The sequence below is a fragment of the Triturus cristatus genome, chromosome 5_1 (assembly GCF_964204655.1).
Source record: "Triturus cristatus chromosome 5_1, aTriCri1.1, whole genome shotgun sequence".
Lineage (NCBI taxonomy): Eukaryota > Metazoa > Chordata > Amphibia > Caudata > Salamandridae > Triturus > Triturus cristatus.
In genome coordinates, this window is record NC_140587.1 from 911346952 (window position 1) to 911371321 (window position 24370).

The window sequence follows — 24370 nt, forward strand, 5'->3', positions numbered from 1 at the left end:
TACTGATACTTTATGAGTAAACTGTCCTGGGCTTTCCTTACACACTGCTACATAGCGGCTGGATACCCTCACAAGTGATAAGCGCACTATAAAAACACGAATAACATACCATAATATAACCTTCCTTTCCTAGCTCTCTAGATCTAGTGCCATCCTTTCACCTGTCTGTATCATTTATGCATCTATACACAGGTCCTTTCCACGTTTTCTCCCCCCTTTCACTTTATGTCACCTCCTTTGCTTCTCTTGACATTAAATTTTTCCGTATTACCTACCTTTACATTTCTCAGTATTACCTACCTTTCTCGAGTTCTCCCACTCTGTACTACTGTATTATGTAAATAGTTATAATTGGTGAAGAGGTGGAGCAAATTGATTGTGCTCTGTTACATGTTAGCAGTGGCATCTGGTCCATTGGGGTGATGATGGAATTCCCCTTGCACTGAGTCATCGCTTGTTTTCTGATATGCTTGACCAAGGCAATGCTTTGGGCCTCAGCACTTATTCTTTTACAAATTAAGCAGTGTGACCGAGGGTACACCACATTGCTCTTGTTAGATGGATTGTCAGCATTTGGAGAAGCTGACCGATGTCTTGTGACTGTGTGTCCGTATGTGTGTTTCTGTGTATTTGTGTGTCTGTGTGTCATTTGTGCGAATGCGTGTATTAAGTGACAAGTCAATCCAGTCGCTCAGCACAGCCACTCCCGAGCAGTCCCAACAGTACTGGCAAGCATAACATTACGGGGAACATCAGGCATTCCTGGCCATAGCATGGCTTTACCGGGTGATACTGGGAATGTCCCTTCCTCGCTAAGCATGCCATGGCAGTGTTTGGCATGTTATACCGTTATAGAACATAGCAAGGTATTAATTCACATGTCATGGCACAGCTTGGCATATCATGCCATTACTTGCCGTACTATTGCTTGAGATTACTCTGTATTTCAAGCTACTGCTGGGCATATTACGGTGTTACTAAAAGTATCAGCCCATTATGGGGCTTAAGGTTGCATTGCTGGGCATATCTGGACAGTACTGGGCACTATGTTATTGCATGGCTTATCTAGATATTTCATGGCATCTCTGGACATATCCAGTGCTGGACTGGCCATTTTGCCAACCTGACATATCTCTGGCAGGCTGCAGATTTAATGCCTAATTCCAGAGCTATATAGGCTGTCAAAGCACAGGCATGACAGCCCCCATATCATATTCCAGTCACAGCATCCTACAGTGTATGGCTGGTGTCAACATTCTGTCTAGGATGATTTTGGTTTGAAATCCAGCCTTGTGCATACCATGACGTTATTGAACATTTTACGACATTGCTTGGCATTACTGGGAATAGCATAGTTTTACTGGGCCTACGGTGGCCTTGCATGGCATACTGTGGAATTACTGTGCACATTAACGCATTCGCTTGCCACATCTTAGCGTTACAGGAAAATGCATGTAATCGCATTGCTTGGCCTAACTTGACATATTGCAGCGTTGCTTAGAATATTGTGACATTGCTGAGAAGACCATGGAATTAGCACATGATCCCATTTTTCAGTGCATAAAGTCACTACTTGACGTACAATAACCTTTGGAGGCTTGATTGTGAACCATGGCTTGTTGTACTGGCCATTCTGGCATTGTACGACATTGATGGGATGATTACAGCATGACAGGCCATGTCACGGCTGCACGTGGCATGTGATTGCCTTGCTTGCCATATAAATTACATGGTTTAGCACATACTAGCTTTGTTTGACTTCATGTCATTGCTCACATAATGGCGTGGCTTGGCTTATATCAATCGGCGGAACATGATGGCCTTCAATTTCATACTATGGTGGCATCCGTGTATGGGACGTGGAACCTGGCCATTTCAGGCTTACCCTGGGTATGTGAGAGCGATCAAGGAGAAATGAAGCTATTACTGGCATATGATGTGGTACATAGACACAAGAACATGAGACGGAGCATGGGAATGCACGACTATATCGATCCAAGTGGGGCATTAGTAAATGACAGTCCTTAGTGAAAGCACAGCTGATACTGGCGAGACAAAATGAGTGCATTTGCTAATAATTAAAAGCTGATGTTAAGAGTAAGGTGTATTTTTTTTTAATGATTAGTTAATATTTGAGGGAAAATTCGCTTATCTACTAAAAATGAAAAGCTGCTTTTGGTGTCAAAACAGCACGTTTTCTGTATAGCTTAATGTTTGAGGAGAAAACAAGATTTCTAAAAATGACCAGCCGGTATTTTGGGACAAATTGAGTGGAATCGCAAAAACGTTGAATATGACATTTATTTAAAATTTAATTCACGTTAAGACTGATGCTATGGCATCCAGGAGCGTAACACAGGCCCCCGCATCCCCCGCAGGGCGGGGGGGGGGCCCAAGCTCCAGGGGGTCCCCTCAGCACTGCACTTCGGCCGGGGAGCTCCTGATAGAGTCTGGAGAGGGCCCCTCCACGTACCTTGAAGGGGGACCCCCTCAATTATCGTTACGCCACTGCTGGCATCCTTCCTTTGGTTTGGCAAGTATTTTGTTGCAGTTTTAGCGGTTCTGTTATGTCCCATAAGGCATTTCATGATTTATATTGACAGTTTATTATGAACTTATTATTGTATACAACTGCCGTAAGACTGACGCCGTTGAACGGAGACGCCTGCTTTGTAAACTTGAATGATCCCCATAACCTGAACTGATTCCTTGTGCCTAAAGCAACTGAGATTGTAAGACCTGTGTAGCTTCATTTTCCATCCTATTCTTCCGGTAAATGTGGATTTACATTTTTAAATTACTTGAGGGATTATCTACGTGGAGGTGGGGAAAGTGAAACGAAATTTGAGCTAGAAATTCAGTGAATGCTTTATATATTTATAAGTGACATGAGTCAACGCCAAACGGCACACCCAAATAATTTCAGCTTTGAAATCTATAGCTTTTTAGCAATGTTCCTTAAGAAGCGGTGTTGTAAAATGTACCATTTGGCTTTGTTTCTTTTCTTGGTGATAGAAATTTCCAAACGCCCATTAAAAGGGGCAGGCTGACGCACTAGACCATTACACAGCAGAAAATTGCGTGGGTGCTACTTTGCAACTGCCTGGCCAATCTATGACTTTTTAGGCAATTTCTAGGGAAACCTCTCTGCAGTAAAATGCACCATCTGGTACTATTTTTTCCAAATGTTCAAGGGAGGGATTAATGCCATGCATTTGGTGCGGTTCGTCTCCCTCACTTTTCTTGCTTGATCAGTGCAAGTATGTGGAGATGCTTATGGTCCACTTTTTTCAAGGTGCAGCAGCCAGCACTGACGTAGTGAGGAACTTGTAACTTGCAACAAAACATGCTTGGTCTATACGTAAACAGAACATAGTGTGGCATGAGTCACACTATTTTCACCTTTTGTAACAGGAACAGTCCAAGTATGGTGCAAAACGTGCTCACTACTTTTCTCATTATTGAAGTGCAAAAGTGATGCAAAATCGAAATGCACCATTCTGCGCGCCCATTGCAAAGTGTCACATAATGTTTAGTTACTACGAAATGAGTTCACAAGCCTAAGGGTGAAAATCTCCGTCTCTCGTATCTTTTCTGAGTAGAGATCTCTGCCCCGGTGGTCGAGATCTCTGAACATGTAGGTATATATTTTAGACGTGAATGTGAAATGTTTTAAAGGGAGTGGTGGGAAAATGTGATATAATTACTACTAAATGGGTGGAGTAAATTTAGGAAGGGGGTTAGGGAAGCACATGCTAGCAAAAAATACACACTTGCAAAAGATTAGGACCATTGGCATTCACAAAATACACTTCTAAATTTACTAGTGTCAAAACGGGCCTAAATGTACTCTAGCCCAGCTTTGTTATAAGTAAGCACCACACACTGCCAACCACTGATACAGCAACACATTCCCATAGAAATCAATGGAGCGGGTTAATTAAACTAACTTTCCATAGGAATTAATGGTAAATTCATTAAACTAATTCTGCTTTTCAGTTACACATGTGTTTAAAATTGTTAAAATAAAAAATGTAATTCTGATAATAGATTACTTTATTCTTCATTTCTTTAATAATACACTTAATACAAAATAATGTAAACTTTTGAACCTATTTTTAAAAATGTAACAATTTATAAAACGTATTAAAAACATAAGTTTTAACGAAGTTTATTACGAATTAAATAAAAAATGGTGAGGGCGAGTGATTAAATATTGTTTATATGTAATATTTATAAATCCTTATACAACTTAAAACATTTAGTTTGCTGAGGCAATGTGTTATAACTTTTTATTGTAGTAGTTCTAGGTTGTTATTAAGCATTTCAAATTAACTTACGTATATATTTTACATTAAAATAATTTTAATTGAATAATTTAAAAGCTTAGATGTTCCCCCCTATATTTTCTTATGTTGAGATCTCCACCTCGGTGGCAGAGATCTCCACAAACGCTGCAAAGTTACTTCTAGTAACTTTATTGTCATAAAATAAAATGTAAGAGTATCCACCCATCACTTGAGGGGGTGGAGACTCTTAAGAATACACGTAGGTGTAACTGTCAATGGTGAACAGCATAACAAAGGCGAGTTGCTCCTAAATATAGTAGTAGATGTACATATGCAAACTTACCTTTGTGAATTGGGATTCTCGTGTCCAGAATTTTGCCTTCCACTATATAGTGGTAGTCAATATATCTGGACAAGAGTATCTACTATCACTTTGGTAATTCATGTTCAGCACAAAATCTGTTTGTATATCAATAGAAAAATCAGCATTTTGACATGCAATCCTTGCCCTTCCCTCTCTCTATAACTGCTATCAATCTTCTTCTTTCTTTCCAGCCCACCTCTACCCTCTCACATTTTTCTCGCCCTCTCTGTCTCCGCCGTCCCATCCAATACTTTAACCATAATGCTGAAAGGTAGAAATTCAAAATTATACCTAAATTTGAGGCATCAGGAGAATAATCCACCGTAACTTTTTCTGGCTCTCTGTTTTTCAAGATGGGTGTTCTTAAGGTTGATGGGTTGATGGAAAGAGCGGCAGAAGAGAAGCGTGCAGCTATATTTGTTTTCCCATTTTTCTTTTCTAGATGGTCATCACATATGGGAAATGGAAGCTAAGACGGACAGAGACATGTTTAAATCAGTAAGTACTTCTGTATTTATATTTATTTATATGAGTGATTGGTATTGCACACACTACAGATGAAACTCAGGCTCACAAATGCATCAGAGTTGCTAGTTTGAACATTCTACCTACGCGTATTTGAAAACGTATATTTTTTTGTATGCGTGTTAGCAAATACGCTTGTCTTCATAACTTTTCAGGGACATTTTTAGACTTCAGCCATTTTACAATAGCAAGCGTTCATCCCAATTTTTCTTAATAGCTTTTTTCTTGGTCACCCATGCTGGATATGTATAGAAAGTGTCTGCTAACAATGGAGTCAGACACTTTACAGCAGGGTCATTACGACAAAACCACAGTGAAGCAGAAACACTTCTGTGTCCTTCTCATATGAATGATCTCATGAGAAAACCAAAGTGAACACTAAAAGGGCAGAATTAACAGTGTTTGAAAGTATTCCAGCTACGGGGGATTGTGCCTTATGGCCTCATTTAGCGTTTGGCATAGAAGAAAGACTGCCATACAGCGGCAGTCCTCCCGCCCCACTAAACCAGAAGTTCTCTTGCCCCGTTTTGAGATGGGGGTGCCAATGGATTACCATCAGCAGAGTCTCAGCTGGCTCTGTCAACGGTAACGCCTTATTGACTGTCCACCAACGGCAGCACCACTGGATCATTGTGGCGGCCACCCCACCTGTATAGGGCGGGTTACCGGTCACGTATTTCAACTGCCGTTTCAGCCATGTGAGGGATGCTGGACATGAGTATGGAAAATATACAATGGGCCTAATGCACAGGGAGAAAACGCACTCCCAGTTGTGTTTTTTTAGCAAAAAGAAACTCTTGCAATGGGAGGTTTTTTTCTGTTGACAAAAAAGTTAGTCAAGCAGGTGCTTTTATCATGGCGCCCACTCAGCAAACCAGCAGTGCTGTGATGAGATACGCCGCAAAAGTGGCTCCCTTCTCAGGCATCCCACCAATCGCTAAAAAGAGCGCCTGGTTCTCCTCCTTGGACTTGGACACATACTTAATGTCAGTGTAGTCATTGTCATTCCCTATACTCATTCAGACCTCAAGGATTTATGAAGGTGAATACAATAAAGTGGGAGTAATTGAGTTTCTGCAATAAATATCAAATAAGTAACACAGGCAGGAGGAAACAGAACCCACAATTTAATTTATAAGGAGCAATCACCCCAAATCCAGAGTGAAGTTTACTACCTCTTCAAAATCGTGTGTTAAAAGTATTTTCTTCCTCCAAGGTCAACTTAGGGCTGCAATGTTTTCTTAAGTAACTTTTTGATGTATTGTGCCCTGCAGAGAGGTTAGTTTCATGACGTCAGATAGTCATTCACAATCAGGGGCTCATACGACATTTCCCACACCAAGAATTAGGATCTGAATTAGGAATGCATGCAGAGAGCCTTGTGACCCCTGGGCGTAGCTATGAATAGTGCAGCAGTTGCAGTGGCACCAGGGACAAAAGTTGTGAGGGGTTCGCGCTAACTCAGTTAAAGCTATGTTAGTTACCAAACAAGGGGATGGAGACAAAGTTCCTTGTTAGCTTTGAGAATCATGGCACCATTCCTAAGGCCTCTGTTCTGACTAAAACTTTAAGACTAAGAATATCTCTGAATATTTCGAAATAGACACGTTTGCCCCCTTCCTAGTTGAATTTGGCATCTTCTTGAGTATCTGAAAGAAGAAGAAAAAAGAGTGGTAATTTAGAGGACCATACAACTGTCAGTCCCTGTAAAACCCAGCGTATTCATAGCGTTAACTTCTAAGTCTGCTCTGCATCTCGCCTTAAAACGTATACTTTTAGAGTATTCTGCCATGAGCAAGATGTGTACTGTCCCATTTCATGGCTTGTGTCTGAAAAGAGAATCACATGTTTCTATGGCAACTTTTGCCAAAAGATGCTTTGAATGTACCTCCTGTCTCTGACAAGTACTATCCATGAGCAACTCCAAGCCAGTGTTTAGATCCTTGTGTATACATTACCAACTCCAAACCAGTGTTTAGATCCTTGCAAAAATAAAGCTAAAAAGGAAGCTATTTCAATTTAGCTGAGTAAGGAGTAAATCCTTTTGGGAGTATGCAGGCATACCCACGTCAAAAATAAAAAATCAATGTTTGAGGAGAGGGCGGGGCTTCCAGCCAAGAACTACCCGAGAGGCACTTCTAACCCCTGCCACTAACCGGTTCCCACCGCTTCCCAAACAACCTGACAAGGGATATTTTCACACTCTCTAATAGACATCGGCTGCTTAGAGCCTCCAAAGACGACCTGAAAAACCAAGGAGCTGGTGTCCAGTTTCTTGCTGTCCGAGTTATCTACTGTTGTACATACTGAAATTTAAAAAACACATAAGATTTTTAAAAGTTTTTTAAAGATGAGAAGGCTCCGTTTCACCCTCTTTCAACATGTAGCCCATTCCAGACAGTGGCACCCACACAACAACAATCTTCCCGCTCTTGAACTTCATTTGTAAATCTCGCCACAAGAAAAATAACTTGCTTTTTCTGTAATACTCCATTCTGCTCTTTCTAATTACCATAAACAAGTAGAGTTAATATTTATTGATTTAAAAAAAAAAAAATGAAGCTGTGCTGGCCATGACAATATTCAAACATGTGACCTGCAGCTAAAATGAGATGCCCATAGCGATCCTGTAACGTGCATAATCTGTTTTCTCTAACTCATAAGTACAAATAAAACAGAATTATCGTTCAAACACCTGGGGGCAGGGGACCAGACACATTCCTACTTTGGAGGTCCTCTGAAGGTTAGCAGATGGGCGGCACCTTCTCGAAATTTTACCACCTGCCTTGCTGCAGCCTCTTGAACGTTCAGGTGCCTGTTCAGCAGTTTCTGTGACCATCACTTGGCAGCATCCATGTTGGTCCTGATGGTGGTTCTGGTCAGAGCTTCTCTATCTATACCCTTCAATAAAGACTGCCGCCTGAGACTAGTTGGACCCTTAGGATTTAGATTTTTTGTTAGCTTATGGATCAGGCTCTGACTATACAAAAGACCTATGTACTGGCACTTCCTAGTGTGTTGTTGAGGCCCAGAAACCTCTAACTTATTACTGTGTAGCACCACTCAATCGGCAACCATCCACTCTTCTCCCAGTGTGGTTGATCATCAGGCTCTACCGCTTGGTCACCACTCTCAGAGAGACGGAAACTTAGCTGGGTGTTATGAGCATAGTTTTGAGGCACATCCTCTTTGGCTTTCAGGAGTTCACACAGTGGTAGCAAAAATAAATTAAGAAGGGGTTGATTTTGTCAAGTAAAGGAATGTTCAACAATATACAGTAGCCTACTATTCCCCAGTGGGAGGTTAAACCTCAGTTATTATAACTTTTATTGGACTGGCAAAATAAATGTGCTGAATGAATGCCATTTCACTGTTGAGAACTTTTAAATATGTACACTTGAACATTTGTACTATAGATAGCCCGGTGTCTGTTATAGCACATTCACATGTTATTCTGTTGGGGACCTTACCAAGTAAAGGAATGTTTAGCATCATGCAAGAACCTAGTTTTAGTACCAAGTTTGTAGATAAAGTCTAGTGTCTCTGTGTGAGGTTTGTCAAGTAACTAACGTTTATCCTTAATAGTTTCACTGCCCAGCAGTGGTAGCCTGTAATGTGGAGTATTAGTGGGGTGGGCTCACGCACACTCTCTTCTACATGCGCACACACATACAGAAATCCACATTCGCACTCACTCACACTCATCCACTCACAAGTGCTCACACATACACCCACTATTTCCAAGCACATTCACATGTGTACAACCATTCACAGCACACGCACAAATACACATTTCACAGCACACACACAAATACACATTCATACATGCACCCAACATTAAACAAAAAAAACTTACCAGGCTGGCTGTGATCTCAGGTGGAGAATGGGAAGTCTCCGTATTTCCTGGAGGCTTTTGGAAAGGGAAAATAGCAAGACCCTGTCTCCTTCTCTCATTGACTGGCCATGTCAAGGGTCAGATTATGAGAGGGGGATCTTAAGTTACTCGTCACAGTGTGGGATGGAGTCATTGAGGCTTTCTGAACCCACCCCTCTCTGTGATGAGCGTCACTGATGGACACTCAGCCTGGGCACTTAAGGGCTTAAAACTGAAACGCCCAGATCTGAGTCTGTTGGTGATGCACTCCCTCATCATGAGAGGGAGGACCTTGCAGCGCTTTGCCGGGCTGTGAAATCTTCTGCCCGGCAAAGTTCGGCTTTGGCAGCCAGGTGCCTGCGCATTTAGAGCATGCACAGTGCCTAGCTGCCTGACCCAAACATGAAGAGTATCTGTCATGCTGACATTTGCTCAGTGTGACACATGAACGCCACTCTTCATACGTTGGGCGTGCAGGAACCCCTCTGCCCGTAACAACAGGCTGGGTCTGCTGGGGGACACAGTCTATTTCTGGGAGTGACAGGTGTTACATAAATATTTGACACCTCTCCTAGAAACTACAGTGTATCTTCTGCCAGGGTGCTTAAGCTACCTCCTGTATGATCCTAAACATTTTTTTAACATATTAAACGTCCTTGTCTGAAAAAACGACTCTTGTGGGTTTGGAAGTTAACCCACATTTTGCAACTGTGCTTGTGGAGTTATACAAGGACCATTGTCAGTGGCATGCTTTTTCCTATATTTGTTAGTGTCACGTTATCGCTATGTACACTTACACACTTTGCGTTGATTACTTTGTGTTACATCTTAGAACTCCCTGGTCGTCGAGGTACCGCCGTTCCGCAACCAAAGGATAACCAGTCCTGTTCAGGTCAACTTCTATGTGTGCAATGGAAAACGCAAGAGAAGCCAGTGCCAGCTGTTCACCTACCTTCCTGCCAATGGTAACTTCATTTTGAGAGTATTCACTGTTTTTGTACCTTTCTCCAGATGACAAAAAGGGAATAATAATGTTAAGTCATCTGCGGAACCAGGGGAAATATAAGGGAGTCCTTTGCATGAAAGGCAGTTTTTGTCTTGTGAGTGGAAGCTCCATTGTATCGGATACAGAATTGTAAATGGGTCTCTGATTAACTATTTATTAAAATTAACATAATCTATGTGTTTGTTTAAGAGGCATTTTATTTATGGATTTTAATATTCCATTCTGAAAGGCCGTACGCCAGAAACAAAAATCGTAGAGGCCATGAATGCTAGTAGAAATTGAGATTATTTTTGTGAGCTCTTAACAGTTTACACAACACACAACCCACGATTCCCCAGCTTTATTTCGAAGGTGCACCGTATAAGTTGTGAACAGAATGGAGGCAGCCATCATGGAAAATAAAGTCCAGGCAACAACTACGCATTAGTAGATGACTAGATACAGTAAGGTTGCCACGCCTGATAAAAACCTGCTACAGCATGCGTCTCCTTGTGTGGGCCATTGCAGCATTTATTAAGACGGTGCACTCCACTTCTGGGAGCACACCGTGCGCGCCATGCGCAGTCCCCAGTGTTGTGGCAGCTGGTGCAAAGCTGGGGGATGAGGAGGTGATTCTCTTCCTGCCAGGCAAGAGTTCGTGATTTCTCACTCTGCGAAAACATTAGGTCTTCACGCTCTGTCAGAATTAGAAATATGTGTGTGGCTGCAAGCAAAAACATTTGAACAATGCAAGGAGGCCAGGCCGCTTCATAGATGTCCACACAGGCGCCTGAACCATGTTGTTCCCCTTCCTGATGCAGGGTGCTCTCTTCATTGGCATTTCAGAGAGTGACGTCATTGATCCACTAGTTAACACAAAACTTTAACAAGAACAGTTACTAATTTAGGGAAGGAAATGAGGATTTCATGTTTGTAGAGTTCTATGTGCTGGATAGTTTCTCTGGATGAGTTAAAATACGCTCTCTCTCTTCGGGGACCAGGCCTTGGTGCATCCCAGGGTTACTTCTAGTGCAGCATGAGCTGCACCTTTTTCGTTGGTCTCACTGTGGGTCACCAAGAATATAGCAGGTACCAGCTACCACCGGGCATTGCCAGATAGTGCACACATTTTTTATATTATTTTAAGTTTACTAGATTAATGAGAACATTTCAGTATGCAAGGCCTAATTAATAGAGAAACATTTCAGTTCAAACTATTCCTTCAAACCTGGCTTTTCAAAGATTCACTGCGCCCTCACTAAACACAAACACTCAAAAATGTGGATGCTGCTGTCCATCTCAGCCCCTTCTGCACCATGAAACTCCAGGAGACTCTTGTTCTGTACTTGGATCGAGGACATTAAATGAATAACTGTGCAGTAGTAGGATGAGTCAGCCGGTGAACTAGCCCAACAAAGACTCATTGAATGTATGTTTGAATACATGAATGACATGCGCTTGGCGTGGAGTAGCCATTTAGAGGCCTAAATTTACAAAACATTCTGAAGATATAGGAAAAAGCAGCAGGCTTTGTAACCATTGATCTTGCGCATCAGTTCAAGAGGTAGCCTGTCCTAGAGGGGAGAATAGCATCCAGCTAGGCCACCATACCTCGATATTCCAGGGTCCATCTTGGGAACTTAAACGGTTAAAGGAAATGTTGCAGTGTCTCATGAACGTAGTCAGGCGCTCACAAGAGAAGGTATTTGGAGAGTTTGAAAGTACATTTATAGTAAATACCTTTATTGACCATGGTTCTGAGATTTCACTTGAAAACCACAGAATAGATAAATGCTTTGGATGATTCTGATATTATTTTAAGAAGCCAGATACAAGTTAGTGAGTGGGGCTGTGCACTGCCTAAAGAGGAACACAAGGGATTTATCTTGAGACTTAGCTCATTTTATGTACACAATTATCCTGGCATAACAAGTGTTTGCAGTTTGTTGGTGGATGAAGAAATATCTTAAAGCTTTCTAAGAATGTTATTTGTCAAAAAATGAATCAAGCCTGCCAAGGACCCAGCCCCAGTCCTAAGCTTTTGACTCACTATTTGATGCTTAGTTGTAGATCCTACATACTGGGAGCACCATCTCACCATGATGTACCAGTGCAGGGATCCTTTGCTTTAATTTTCATTGCCTGTATGTAGAACAAACGATAAGATGCAGGGAACTGAAGAAAGTTGGATACTAGTGCAATATAAAAGGAACTAGAATGGTCCATCTGGACCTTACAAATCCTAAAGTTGATAAGGCACTGGGGGCAGATTAATATTTATAATGATATTAAATGTATATAAAGGGCCGGTGTCAAAGCTCCCTAAAGAGAGTTAAGACACCAGCAATCAAGGGAAAGGCTGATGTGGTCCCAGTGCACTGACTGAGAGCAAGGAAGATAGCTGTATACTATACGTGACATGGCCTGACATCACAGTCTGATATAGGAGCATCTCGGATTACAGGGGAAATCCCATATGAATACTTGTCACCCTCTCCAAGTCCAGCCTGGGACCACCAATCTTGGTCCCACGGATGAGGCACTTACCTGAAAAGTTCCAAATTTTGGTTGTTACTGGCCAAGGCACACACCCAATACAATCACTGCCTGGTCGTGTAAGTTCTCACACTGCTGTGCTTGCCTTAGTCAGAGTTGAAGATGGAAGATAGCAGCTTTGATTTTCCATCAGTTTCTTAAACAGTTACCTCCAGGCGTGGACTTCAGAAATAACTTGTAATGGAATTAATAGTTGAATACCTCAGTAGACTTGTGCAACTGGACCCGCTCATGGTCCTGCAATGGGACCATCATTCTAGTAAAAATAATTACATTTTTTAACATGTCTGGTTGTACAGTAGATCAAGAGAATGTAATGTGGCAGTATACTTTGACTTCAGAAAAGGTGCGAAGAATAACTCACTGGAGACGTACCTACCAGGCTTAAAAAGGCCTGTGAAAAGTAATGTGCAGCAAAGTGTGTTATTGAGAAAAAAAGAAGTCACAGGGGTAAGAGCTCAGAGAGAGAGAGCGAGAGAGAGAGTAAGATAAAGTCCCTCATGCACTAGAAGGTAAGATATTGATGTCAGCGATGGAAGCATATTACTCATCCAATAAAAAAAAATACTCTTTGGGCATGACAACCACAAGAGTAGGGTGGAAAGCCATCGAATTGGGGGCAGGGAACTGAAACAGACCATAAAATGATTGAATCATGAGCAAGGGGCAGACGTAAAGCCGGCTACAAGTATACATTGAATACAGTCAGTCTCTTTCCAACACACAGCTACATCTGTTTGTAAGCGAGACCTAAATGTGCATAGCTTCCTCTGACAAAGCCATAACTGTTTCCTTGTAGATAATAGAGTGCAAGCCCTGATGCTTCACGAGCCTCTGCCTACACCCATTTTGGGTGCTTTTCTATGTTTCCTACGAGTAGAATAACTCCCAAGAGGGACCTGTCCATTTGGTTGATATTTATTCTGTTGTGTATCTGTGGATGCTCCGTCACAAATATTTAAATACATTGAAATACGGAGTGTGATAAAGCAACAAACCTAAATTACACATTGCTAGAAAGAAGGCTATTTCTGATGGATACTTCTAGGCGCAGATTCCTCACCTCATGAATCCTCTACGGTGCCAGGCAGATTGTGCCATCAGACTCTGTCGACTCTGCACCACCTCCGCATGTGATGACATGTAGTTGTATATATGCGCCACTCCTGCACACGCTGACATCTGTTCCTCTTTAAACATCCTTCAAAGCAGGTCCAGAGCTCTGCTCACAAATGTTTGGTGTAGTTACAGACCTCAAACAGTGTGCTAGGGCCCCATTGAAGATCGATTTCAAGCTGTCCTTGAATGCCATCAGCAGACGTCTGTCACAGACCTGCGTGACATCTCTGTTTGCTGCCTGAGCACCAGGCATGATGCAGAGCCGTGAGAGAGATGCTCCCTGGTGCACCTGAAGATCGTCAGCCAGGTTGAGGCCATCAGCATGTGCGGAATACAAGAGGAGAGGCTGGTCATGCTTAATGTCCTGAGGTTGTTCGTGGTCCCGATCTTGGTCTCATTCTCCATCATCAGGTAAGTCTCAAACGAATTCAACATACAGGTCATGGTAGGAGCATAAAAAATCCAAAAAGGGTAAGCCCCCTTCCCACCCCCCTGCTCCTTTGACATGTCACACAGTGTGTGTTCTAAAGGCCTGACCCCACCTACGTCATTGCCCCATTCTGGTCCTGATACCTACGTTCACCAGATTTCCGGAATCATTGTCAAAGGAGCAGCACATTGAGGCCTTTAAAGAGGTCATGCTGCATTTATTCAGAGATTTTCCGGGTCCTTCTGGCGTCCCTTAGCTCCATGGATTTGTTGGTGGCTGAAAGTGAGCCTCCCTGTGCTGGCTGGCCCCATCCGCCTCCATCTAGTCCTCAGCCAGCTCTGTCCCACACACATAACCTCCTGCCGCAGGCCCCACTCTTTATCCCTGAATCTACACTGGCTGTGATGGCACCAGCTCCCATCTTTGCACTGGTTCTGATGTTGGACCAGAACCACCTTCAGTGTGTTCTTTGGCTATATTGTTATGAGATTACAAAGGCCCAACCTGTGTCTATGGATTACTCTCCACCACTTCCCTTGCCGTTGCACCATTATTACAGAAAAGAGACCATTTTCAGCTCTGAATCCAACTTTGGCTAGAGCTTTCGAACTGGCTCCCAGGACAACAATGAGGAGGCATATCAGTTTTCCCCTGCATTATGCTGGTGATGGCTTGTTCTTGGACTGGCAAAATGCTAGTGGCCTAGACACCTCATCCAAAAATGATCTCAACTCTCCCTTGGGTACTCTCGCAAAGGAAAGAGCACCTTTTGCTGTGGTAGTTTGCATTGGAACACAAGTCCTGGACTTGCAGCTACCTTCTTTAGAGACTAAAGTCAATCTATGAATGAACATTTTACGAACCAAGCTTTCCACTTCTGACCCCTAACTTCTGTTCAGTGACACATTGACTGATTGTTTGACTGCTGCTTGACCTAAACCTTGTTCTGGTCCGTTGGTGAGCCACCCAATTGCTTGTCATCAAAAGCCCAACCCTAGGGATCCATTCTTTCTAACACCACACCCCACTCAAGAAAGTTTGGTGTTTCAAGCTTCCTCTAGGAAGATCAACCAAAATGAATTTCCTACAGCTTCCTCTGGCAGACAAATTGACACCTCAGGTAAACATGTGTTTTCTTCTACTTTTTTGCCTCTTTACTCATTGAAATCTGTGTGCCTTTTGTCTTGTGGTGAGTGGCAAGCCAAGGTTTTGCCTGCTCTCCCAGAAGACTTCAGGGTTTTTTTTTGAACAGAAGTTGCTTGATGGTCAAGATGCAACCAACTAGGTTTTCAGAGCTGGCCCAGATACTTTGTATTGTGTTCTAGCACTATGGGCAGAAGTGTAGTTGTATGGCTGATACGTTTTTGCAATTGTAAAAGTAAAAGTTTTAGAAAGTTTTGGCAAAGTGCAGGCTGAGCCATTTTACTAATTTGAGCCAGAGAATTTGGCAGACTATAGCGCACAAATCACTCATGCATGGTGCGTACAGGGCAGTGATCCGCCTTATAAGACTACAGGATTATTTGTTGTATTAGTGAGTTTAAAAACTATTTTCACAATGAATGGACAGACACAGGACATCCACACTATATGTTTTAAAAACTTTATTAAAAATTCAATGTTGTAAACTGTTGCTGATTATATGAATAGATGTAACTATAAAAGTAAACACAACAGCAGTAATGAAAGCTATACAAATAACAAAATATTAAAAAGAATTGCAACATTCTGATGGTATGATTCATTGCATTAAATGATTAAATTATTCTTTTGGGAACCAGGATCCCTGGATGAGGATAACTGGATTTTCTGGACCTTCTTGATGGACATGCGCTTTGATGGAGCAAAGCTCTTTGGAGAGATGGCAGTGCACTGTAGCACTTCAAAGATAGCGCCCTAGTGTTCCTTTTCCCAACTTACCAATACCCCCACCAATAAAGGAAATTCCTTGTCTTCCTGACGGGCCTTACATATTGTCAGAATCTGATGTCACAACCTGTCCAGCAGTCTGCACAACCCTTTTGTTGTTCCAGGGGCAGGTCACAACTAGCAACAAGGACAGTATTCCTCTTTATCTGTGCCTGTTGCAAGTGCTATCAAACTGCTTTAGTTCCCCCACATCCTGTTGCATAAGGCGAGTAGGGGGAAGAATATTTTAATTTTTGCCCACGCAGCATGCTATTGATTTGTATCAGTTGTTTACGTTATCTACTCCCTTCCTCTATTGTCCTCTTCCCCTCCAATCTCTCCGGTCATTTCTCAGGTGTGTCATGAGTTTTAATCCTTACTCACCAAGGGTGCAATTGAGGTAGCACCTGTGAGGATGGGGGCACAGGCTGCTACTCACATTATTTCCTGGGCCCACAGTAAGGGTATGAGACCTCTCTTGGACCACAGGCTTTTGAACATGTCCCTTGAAGTAGGACAGGTTCAAAATGCTACGGTTGGCCCAGGTTTTTTAGCCTTAGACCCCCACAGACTGGATGGTTTCCTTGGGCCGGCAGGACACTTCCTTTCATGTTTTGAACCTTCTGTTGTACAGGCCTTAACTCACTTTCACAGTTTGGTGGTGCTTTACCAATTCATCATTCTGCTGTTGGTCCTTATCTCTGCCCCTGGGTGTTCATATATGTGATAATACTGGTCATGGTTCACCTACCCAGGTTGGTAATATATGTCTTCTCATACCTAAGTGACTCCCATAGCTAGTTGTTTTTACCACCTACAGGCAACGGTTTAGTTGCTGTGCACTCTGGGCTTTTCCATCAATGAACCAAAGTCCCATCTTCAGCCTGTGCAGTGGCTCCTCTTCATACGGGACATTCTGGACACAATGCCACCAAGTTCTTTTTCCCACCTGTATGTAGTCCGCAACATTCGGGCTATTTTCTCAATATTTCAGCTCAATCCTTGTTCCAGCTTGGATGGTCCTGAGACTTCTTGAACTTCTGGCCTTCTGCATCCTGCTGTTCCCTCATCGTATTTGGTACATTTGGACACTCTAACTGAACATTCGTCTTCAGTGGGTCCAATACTGGGGTTGCCTATCAGATCAGATTTGTATCTTTGATGAGGAATACCAGGACCTTCAGTGGTGGAAGACAGGCTAATCAGATGTGTGGTAGGCTGGTTTTCTCACTCTGACAGATACATGATCTCTGGGTTGGGAGGTCATCTTGACAATGTGGAGATCAGAGACCTCTGCTGTCCGATGATTCAGCAGCCTCCGTTCAATATTTTGGAGCTACAGCCATTCAAGTTGTCCTCAAGGTGGTTCTGCCTTTCATCAAGAGTAGATCTATCCCAGTCCAGATGGACAGCACTACCACTCTGCAGGACAGGGCAGTGTGGGGTCTTGTGCACGCTCTCCGGAGATTCTGTGGCTGTGGTAAGGACCGGTTCCCCATGGAATCTCCCTGATGGCCAGCTCCCTAGTTGGCCCTCTCAGCATCAGAGCAGACAACCTCAACCCAAGTTACCTCGCCAATCACCAGTAACATTGGGCATCTTTTCCCAGTGAGGCTTGCTCATAGAAGATCCCTTTGCAATCTCTAAGAATGTGCATTGCTGGGCCTTCTGTGCCTTGAAGTTTCCTCTTTGAGGTTTTCTTGAGTACAAATTCTGCCTTTGGTTGGACTCCAGCATACTCTATCCGGTCTAATTGCTATCACTGATTCTACAGGTCCTGAAAAAGGTCAAGATGGACAGAGTGCAGCTCATCCTGATGACCTCAGATTGGTCCCTAAGAGTCTGCTCCCTCTTCGGAAGACCTGTTTTTCCAACAGAAGGGCAAGGTCCAGCTCCCGAAACTTTAAGGTCTACGATTGCTTGCATGGAGATTTAGTGAAACCAGGTGAAAGGTTTTATTTTGCCACACAAAGTTTTGGACTCCATGCCCTTGCCCATCTATCCTGGCTGTTCGACAAAGTTTGTAGCCTAGTGGTGAGACCACCATATTGACCCTTCTTCAGGTTAAATTGTCTGACATATTCCTTTTTGTTTTGCTCTAAGCCCAGCAAGGCCTTGTCGTATAGGCTATTACATTTAACTTATTGACTCTTTCCTCCTTACTGCATTTGCCTCTTAACTTCTCATTGTTCAAATCACCTATTTATGAAGGTGCTTACTTATACATTTCTGCCTGCTCCTTTTGTTATGCCGCAGTAAGACCTAATTTGGTTCTTACTTTTTTGATGTGCACAAACTTTGAACCTGTACATAGTTGCACTCTGAGGTTCTTGACTTTTAAGACCACCTTTCTTTTTACAATCATTCCCACGCAACGCCTCAGTGAGATCCAGGTGCTATCGGTACACCTACCATTAACTATGTTCTTCCCTGCAAATTGGTGTCTCCGTTTCAGGCGTCCTTTATCATGAAGGTGTGTTGCTCTTCCACGAAGGACAGTCTATCACACTCCCTGCAATTTTCTCGCTGCCACAAGTCTCTAATGAGACGGTTAGGCTGCACACTTTGGATGTCAAACAGGCCGTAAGGTTTATAGAGCCAGGACTGCTGAACAATGTTCGAACAGTCAGCTTTATGTTGGATTTGTGGTCACAAAGAAAGGAAATGCAGTACAAAAATGGCACCTTGTCAAGATGGATTGTTCTGTGCTAGGCTTTGCGCAAGAATGAGCCTCCTGAGTGAGGGCCTTCAATCCTATTTCACCAGAATTAAGACTGCTGCTTATGGCATTGGCTATAGGAGTTATTGTGTTGAACACCTGCCAGATTGGTACATGGGCATCCACCTACATTTGCGCTGGTCATTACTGCCTTCACTCTCAGGTCTGTAGGGGGGACCATTTTGCCCACTTGATCCTTGAGGACTTTCAGGTGAAACGTCCACTCCTCATACCATTTACCTTTTTGGAAAGTACTGCTTTGGTAGCAATTCACAAGGTGAGAAATCTACAGTTAGAATTATCCATCAGAAGAACAAGTTACGCATGTTTGGTAACACTCTTTCTGGGGGATATTCTAACTGCAGATACCCCACCACTCACTCTCCTCCCTGTCTGTGAATTAGATTTTTTGTTTTTAAAAGTTCCTGTTGGACCTGGCCTTTTGCAGGGTTATGCCCAAACGTTTTGCCTTTCTCCTGTGGTTCTTTGACTTTGATTTTGCTGGTTTTAGGACTCTGGGCACATTATCATTGCTGTCCAGTGCTAAAGTGCAAGTGCTCTCTGTGTACATTGTATCTGTAATTGGTTATCCATGGTTGGTATGTTTGGTTTACCAATAAGTCCCTAGTAAAGTCCACTGTGTGTGCCCAGGGCCTGCAACTCTAATGCTAATAGTGGGCCTGCGGCACAGATTGTGCCAACTCCATGAGTAGTTCGACAACCATGTCTCAGACCTGCAACTGTAGTGTCTGTGTGGGCAGTTTTAAACTGCCATGTCGACTAGGCAAGTGCACCTACCTCTTCCCTTTTATTACATGTAAGGCAACCCTAAGGTAGGCCCAAGGTAGCTCCATGGGCAGGGTGTGGTGTATTGAAAATGCAGAATATGTACTGGTATGTTTTACATGTCCTAATAGTGAAATACTGCTAATTTCGTTTTGCACTGTTGCAAGGACTATATCTCTCATTAGTTATCATTGGAGCTGCCTTGTAACTTCTTAAAAGTGTAACTTCCAATTGGTAAGAAATAGAGATTTGGAGTTTGTGGTCCCTGAACTCACAATTTTAAAATGCATCTTTTAGTGAAGCTGGTTTTTAATTTGTGCGTTTGAAAAAGGCCACTTTTAGAAAGTGACATATCATGGGGCGCTTGTGTGCACCCCACCTGCCGCACTGCGAAAGTGGGAAAACTTCCCTCCATATGTCCATTTCTTCCAGCGTTATCCATAGTAATCTTGAGACTCCCAAAGTAGTCAATATTTTTAATCTCTTTTCGAATTTCATGAAACACTGCTGAAACGGCATCCTTTCACCTTCCAACTTTATTTAGCAGATTGCACCCCGAGGATGAGTTTAAAAGAAAGAACTTTGAAACAAGGAATATTGACACTCTGTTGGGACGGCGAAGGACTGGAGTGGATTTATTGAACATCTTGATAAGAGAACATTGTTCAGCATATTTATGAACAGTTGACCTTTGCTTTTGTATTGTTGATTTGTAAATGAATGTATGCAGGCGCGATGGGTGTTAACACATGTAATCATGACGAAACTGATTTATTTGTGCAAATGTGGGATTAAGCATGGTATATTTTTGGCATCATTATGATTTTTTGATTCATAGTTATATTACATACAGAACACAGGGGTTTTATTTGATTTGATCGCATCACTAGTGGGAATCGGGTAGCGGAGGGTGCATTGTGGGGTCAGTAGTTTGAGAGCAGTATTTACATATCCTTACGCTGCGCATGAGAACAGGTCACATGGTTAATATTCTAGTTACGATTGGGTGGCAACAGGTGAGGAGGAGGTTAAACACTAACGGATTAGGCTGAGTTTTTATGATATTGGGGAAGGTGGATGAGGAGGTCAGGCCGCCAGCTGCGGTGTCATCAAGGTATTTTAAGCACTATTCCGAACGAAAGGGGAACGTGAAATATGTATGGGTTTGGAGTAGCAATGTGGTGGCAACTTCATTGTTGTAAAGTGGGTTCTGAACACAGAAGATCGGGAATGCAATTTGTTTGGTTCACGATGTCTAGTGAGAGAGGATATGCAGAGTTGGTAACAGGAGGGAGGGGACTGCACATTGTTCGATAAACTGGGTTAATTATTTAGGAAATTACGGTATGTTGGGTTTAGTGGGAGGCAGTAGGTTTGGGTGCAAGGTGAGCGCTGTATGATTGTTTTTATGTTTGTGATTTAATAGCATAGGTTAACAGGGTACAACTGGTTGAACTGTCCTTTATTTTTGTAGAAACCCCTGACGAAGAGCCCAGGAGGCTCGAAATGCATTGGAAATAAAACGTGATGAGCCTACTCTGTGTTTCACCTTTGATTAATCATGTTGCTGCGAAAAAGCCTCGCTGGGCACTCAGTAAACATTGAAAGATGTTTAAATAAAGTTGGAAGGTGAAAGGATGCTGTCTCAGCAGTGTTTCATGAAATTCGAAAAGAGATTAAAAATATTGACTACTTTGGGTGTCTCAAGATTACTATGGATAACGCTGGAAGAAATGGACATATGGAGGGAAGTTTTCCCACTTTCGCAGTGCGGCAGGTGGGGTGCACACAAGCGCCCCATGATATGTTGATTATATAGGCTGTGCCTTGGGACGGTACACAGCACCTGTCACGCACGCATTAATGGATAACAATAAACATGTTTTTTGAAGAATGAGCATACACAAGGGAAGGAGTGCATTCTCTAATAATAATTTTTTTACTTTTAGAAAGTGGGCATTTTTTTACTTTACCAATCTGTGCATCTGTCTGCCAGTGGAATCCATGTCTGAGGGAGGGTGACAGTGGGCTGTTTGTGCAGTCACTCTAAACAGTCACAGATACAGTCACGCAGTGTGCCCTGCATACCCTGATGGCCTATCCCCTGGCTGATGGGTCTTCCTGAACTAGAGTGGTGGGAGGAGCTGTCACAGGCACCTAAATAGGGCTGTGCCTGGCCTCACACAAAGCTGTCTCCCCTATAGTGTGTCTGGAGCCAGGTCAGGGAATTGCAGGGTATCGTGCACTACAAAGACTTTCCTTTGAAGCTTGCCTACTTCAAAGGCAGAAGCTGGAATGAGTATGGAGTTGTGACACCATAACTTCAGAACACTTCTGGACTAAGAGAACATTCTGCCAAGAAGAAGAACTGGATGCTGTAGGAGGGACTGACACTCTGCTTGTTGCTTTGTTGTGCTGGCCCGCTGCTTCTGTCCTGGGATTGAAAGGACTGGACTTTGCTTTCTACATCCTGCCTTCCAAGGTTCTCCAAGGGCTTGAGCATGGTTGCCTCCTGTTACAAAGTCTCACGGCCATCAAGGACTTCACTTACTTGTGGCTGGGCTCTTCTGCTGAGAGCCCTGACTTGCCAAGTGGTACCAAATCCAGTTCCGGGGCCCTTGGAAGTAGAATCTGGCAATCTGTGAAGAAAATACACAAATCGCCTCTCAGCACCTGATGTGTGGCTGAAAGGTCACCACAGTCCAAGTCCCGAGCACCACATCACCTACGGCCTGGCTCACACTCCAACACGGACACTGCTGTGCGGCTGAAGAATCAATGCATCACCTGATTATGATTGTGAAATTGACACAGTGCCTGCTCCGCCACATCAACACAGAGTGCTCTGATTTTTGATGCATCGTCCCTGGGTACCCAAGTTCTTCACCGATGTTGCCTATCAATAAGGAACCAAACCAGCGTGTCTGGAGTTTGATGCATCACCTCCCCTCACAGTAAGGAGCCAACGCATTACTTCCCCTAACAGTAAGGAACCAATGCCTCATCTCCCCTGCGCTGCAGTATAGAACCAAAGCATCACCTCCCCTGGCAGTAAGGAACCAACGCATCACCTTCCCTGGTACTAAGGAACTGATGCATTACCCCCCCTGGGAGTTAGGAACCGATGCATCTCTTGGCTTTTTCGGGAGCTCACTTCCCCTGTGTCTATTTTCGTCTTTGATTTTGACACACCTCAGGTACTTTGTGCTAAAAGTGACACATCCATAGTTTCCTATTGACTGAACTATTTTGAACATTTTTAAAAGTGATATTTTGACTTGTGTATGTTGGATTTTTGTTGTTTTGAGCTTGCTTTATTCAGATAAATATCTGTTATTTTTCTAAGTTGGTGCAGTGTCCTTTTGTAGTGCTTGCACTGTGTTACTGCGGGTGTATGTACAAATACTTTACACATTGCCTCTGAGATAAGCCTGGACAGGGTGCCAACTGGAGACCTCCATTTCTAACAGGTCCCAAGTGATTTTTAGCAAACTGTTGATCTTTGACTGTCAGTCACTTTGTGTCTAAGGGCATGAAAAACATGGTTTACTTATATCAGCAGGCAGGGATGGCATCTGTTCTGGCTGGGTGCTCCTCATCCAGAGGCAGTGTAGATGGTTCCACCTGCCGGAATTGTAGGAGATAATGCAAATTTCCAGATCCAGTCTGGTGCCTAGAAGGATTTACAAGGTGAGGAATCTGCAGTTCTATAGAGTACGCATCAAAAAGAGTGTTTATTACGGCAAGTACCTTGTTGGTCTAGACCTGGTTTAGATTTGGTTGGTAATATAAAATCAGGGCTCGAGTCGGGGTACCATGCGGGTGGACGGCGTCCCCCCACTTATTTTACCGGGTGGACGCCGTCCACCCTGCCCAAAAGATGGAGCCGGTACCCGAGCCTGCGCGCGCGCTCAGCACTCACCAAACCTAACCTTCTATTGTCGAGAGAGGGCGAACAGAGCTCTTTAAGTTGTTTCACGTTGATGGAGCCGTTCAGTATGACAGACGGGCGCTCGTGGCCGTATATTGGAAAAGGTCAGTATGTGTTTATGCATTTCAGACGGAGACCGGCAAATTTACTGTGGGCAATAAATACGCACCGAACAAGCGCATCTTTAATTTCCCCGCTCCTTTGAGTGTCAATACGGTGACTAATTCCAACGTAAACATTCTCCTTTTCCCTTTGAACCTGCCCCCATCGCCTTCTAACCTTTGTTAATTAGTGGGGACTCCATCTCGTGACGTCACTTCCGGCTGTGAGGTCACTTCCGGTGACACCACCTAATTTGGAGCGTCCCCCCACTTCTTTTTTTAGGACTTGTGCCCTGTATAAAATCCTCCAATTTCGGAATGATTTGCAAAATTTGTAGAAGGATCCACCTCTAGAATTTCCTTCAACATACTGTTATCACTCAACTTTAGCGCACATCGGTAGTCGTCAGGAAATGACATATACAGCTTTTAAAGAATCCTCTCAATAGAGACAACCTCATTAGCAGAACTTCAGTTTGAGACAGTTGCAGTGCCATGTGGGATTGAGTTTAGGTGTATTTTCCTGTTGCCTTGGTGCAGGCATGTATCATAGATGTTCTGCCACCGCCATGTGACATGCGGTGCTTCTGAAGTGGATTGCTAGGGCAGGATCGTCATGGGACCTGCTTCAACGGTTTAGGATGTGACTCATGAGGCTGCTGACTGTTTAAATATATCTGACACAGAAACGATGAGTAATTCCCCCTAGCTGTGCAGTGCCGCTTGGCCCACAACGCTTGCGTGTTGTATGAGTGTATCTTGCCAGGCATCCCCCCACATCAT

The 24370-nt window shown here is 43.3% G+C and overlaps 1 protein-coding gene across 8 annotated transcripts in view; it reads left to right on the top strand.

Annotated features, from left to right (window-relative positions):
• The window catches only part of NFATC1 (nuclear factor of activated T cells 1), a 402803-nt gene that overhangs the window by 219849 nt on the left and 158584 nt on the right, over positions 1 to 24370 (top strand). For 6 of the 8 annotated variants that reach the window (XR_014961593.1, XM_085605933.1, XM_085605935.1 and 3 more), the window contains exons 7-8: positions 5096 to 5151; positions 9885 to 10017. The exons of the other annotated variants lie outside the window; for them this stretch is intronic. Coding sequence is in view for 5 of the 6 variants with exons in the window: in XM_085605933.1 (XP_085462059.1) it covers positions 5096 to 5151; positions 9885 to 10017 (189 nt within the window). In the remaining variant the exon portion in view is untranslated. The remainder of the gene's footprint in view (positions 1 to 5095; positions 5152 to 9884; positions 10018 to 24370) is intronic. 8 annotated transcript variants of the gene reach the window in all.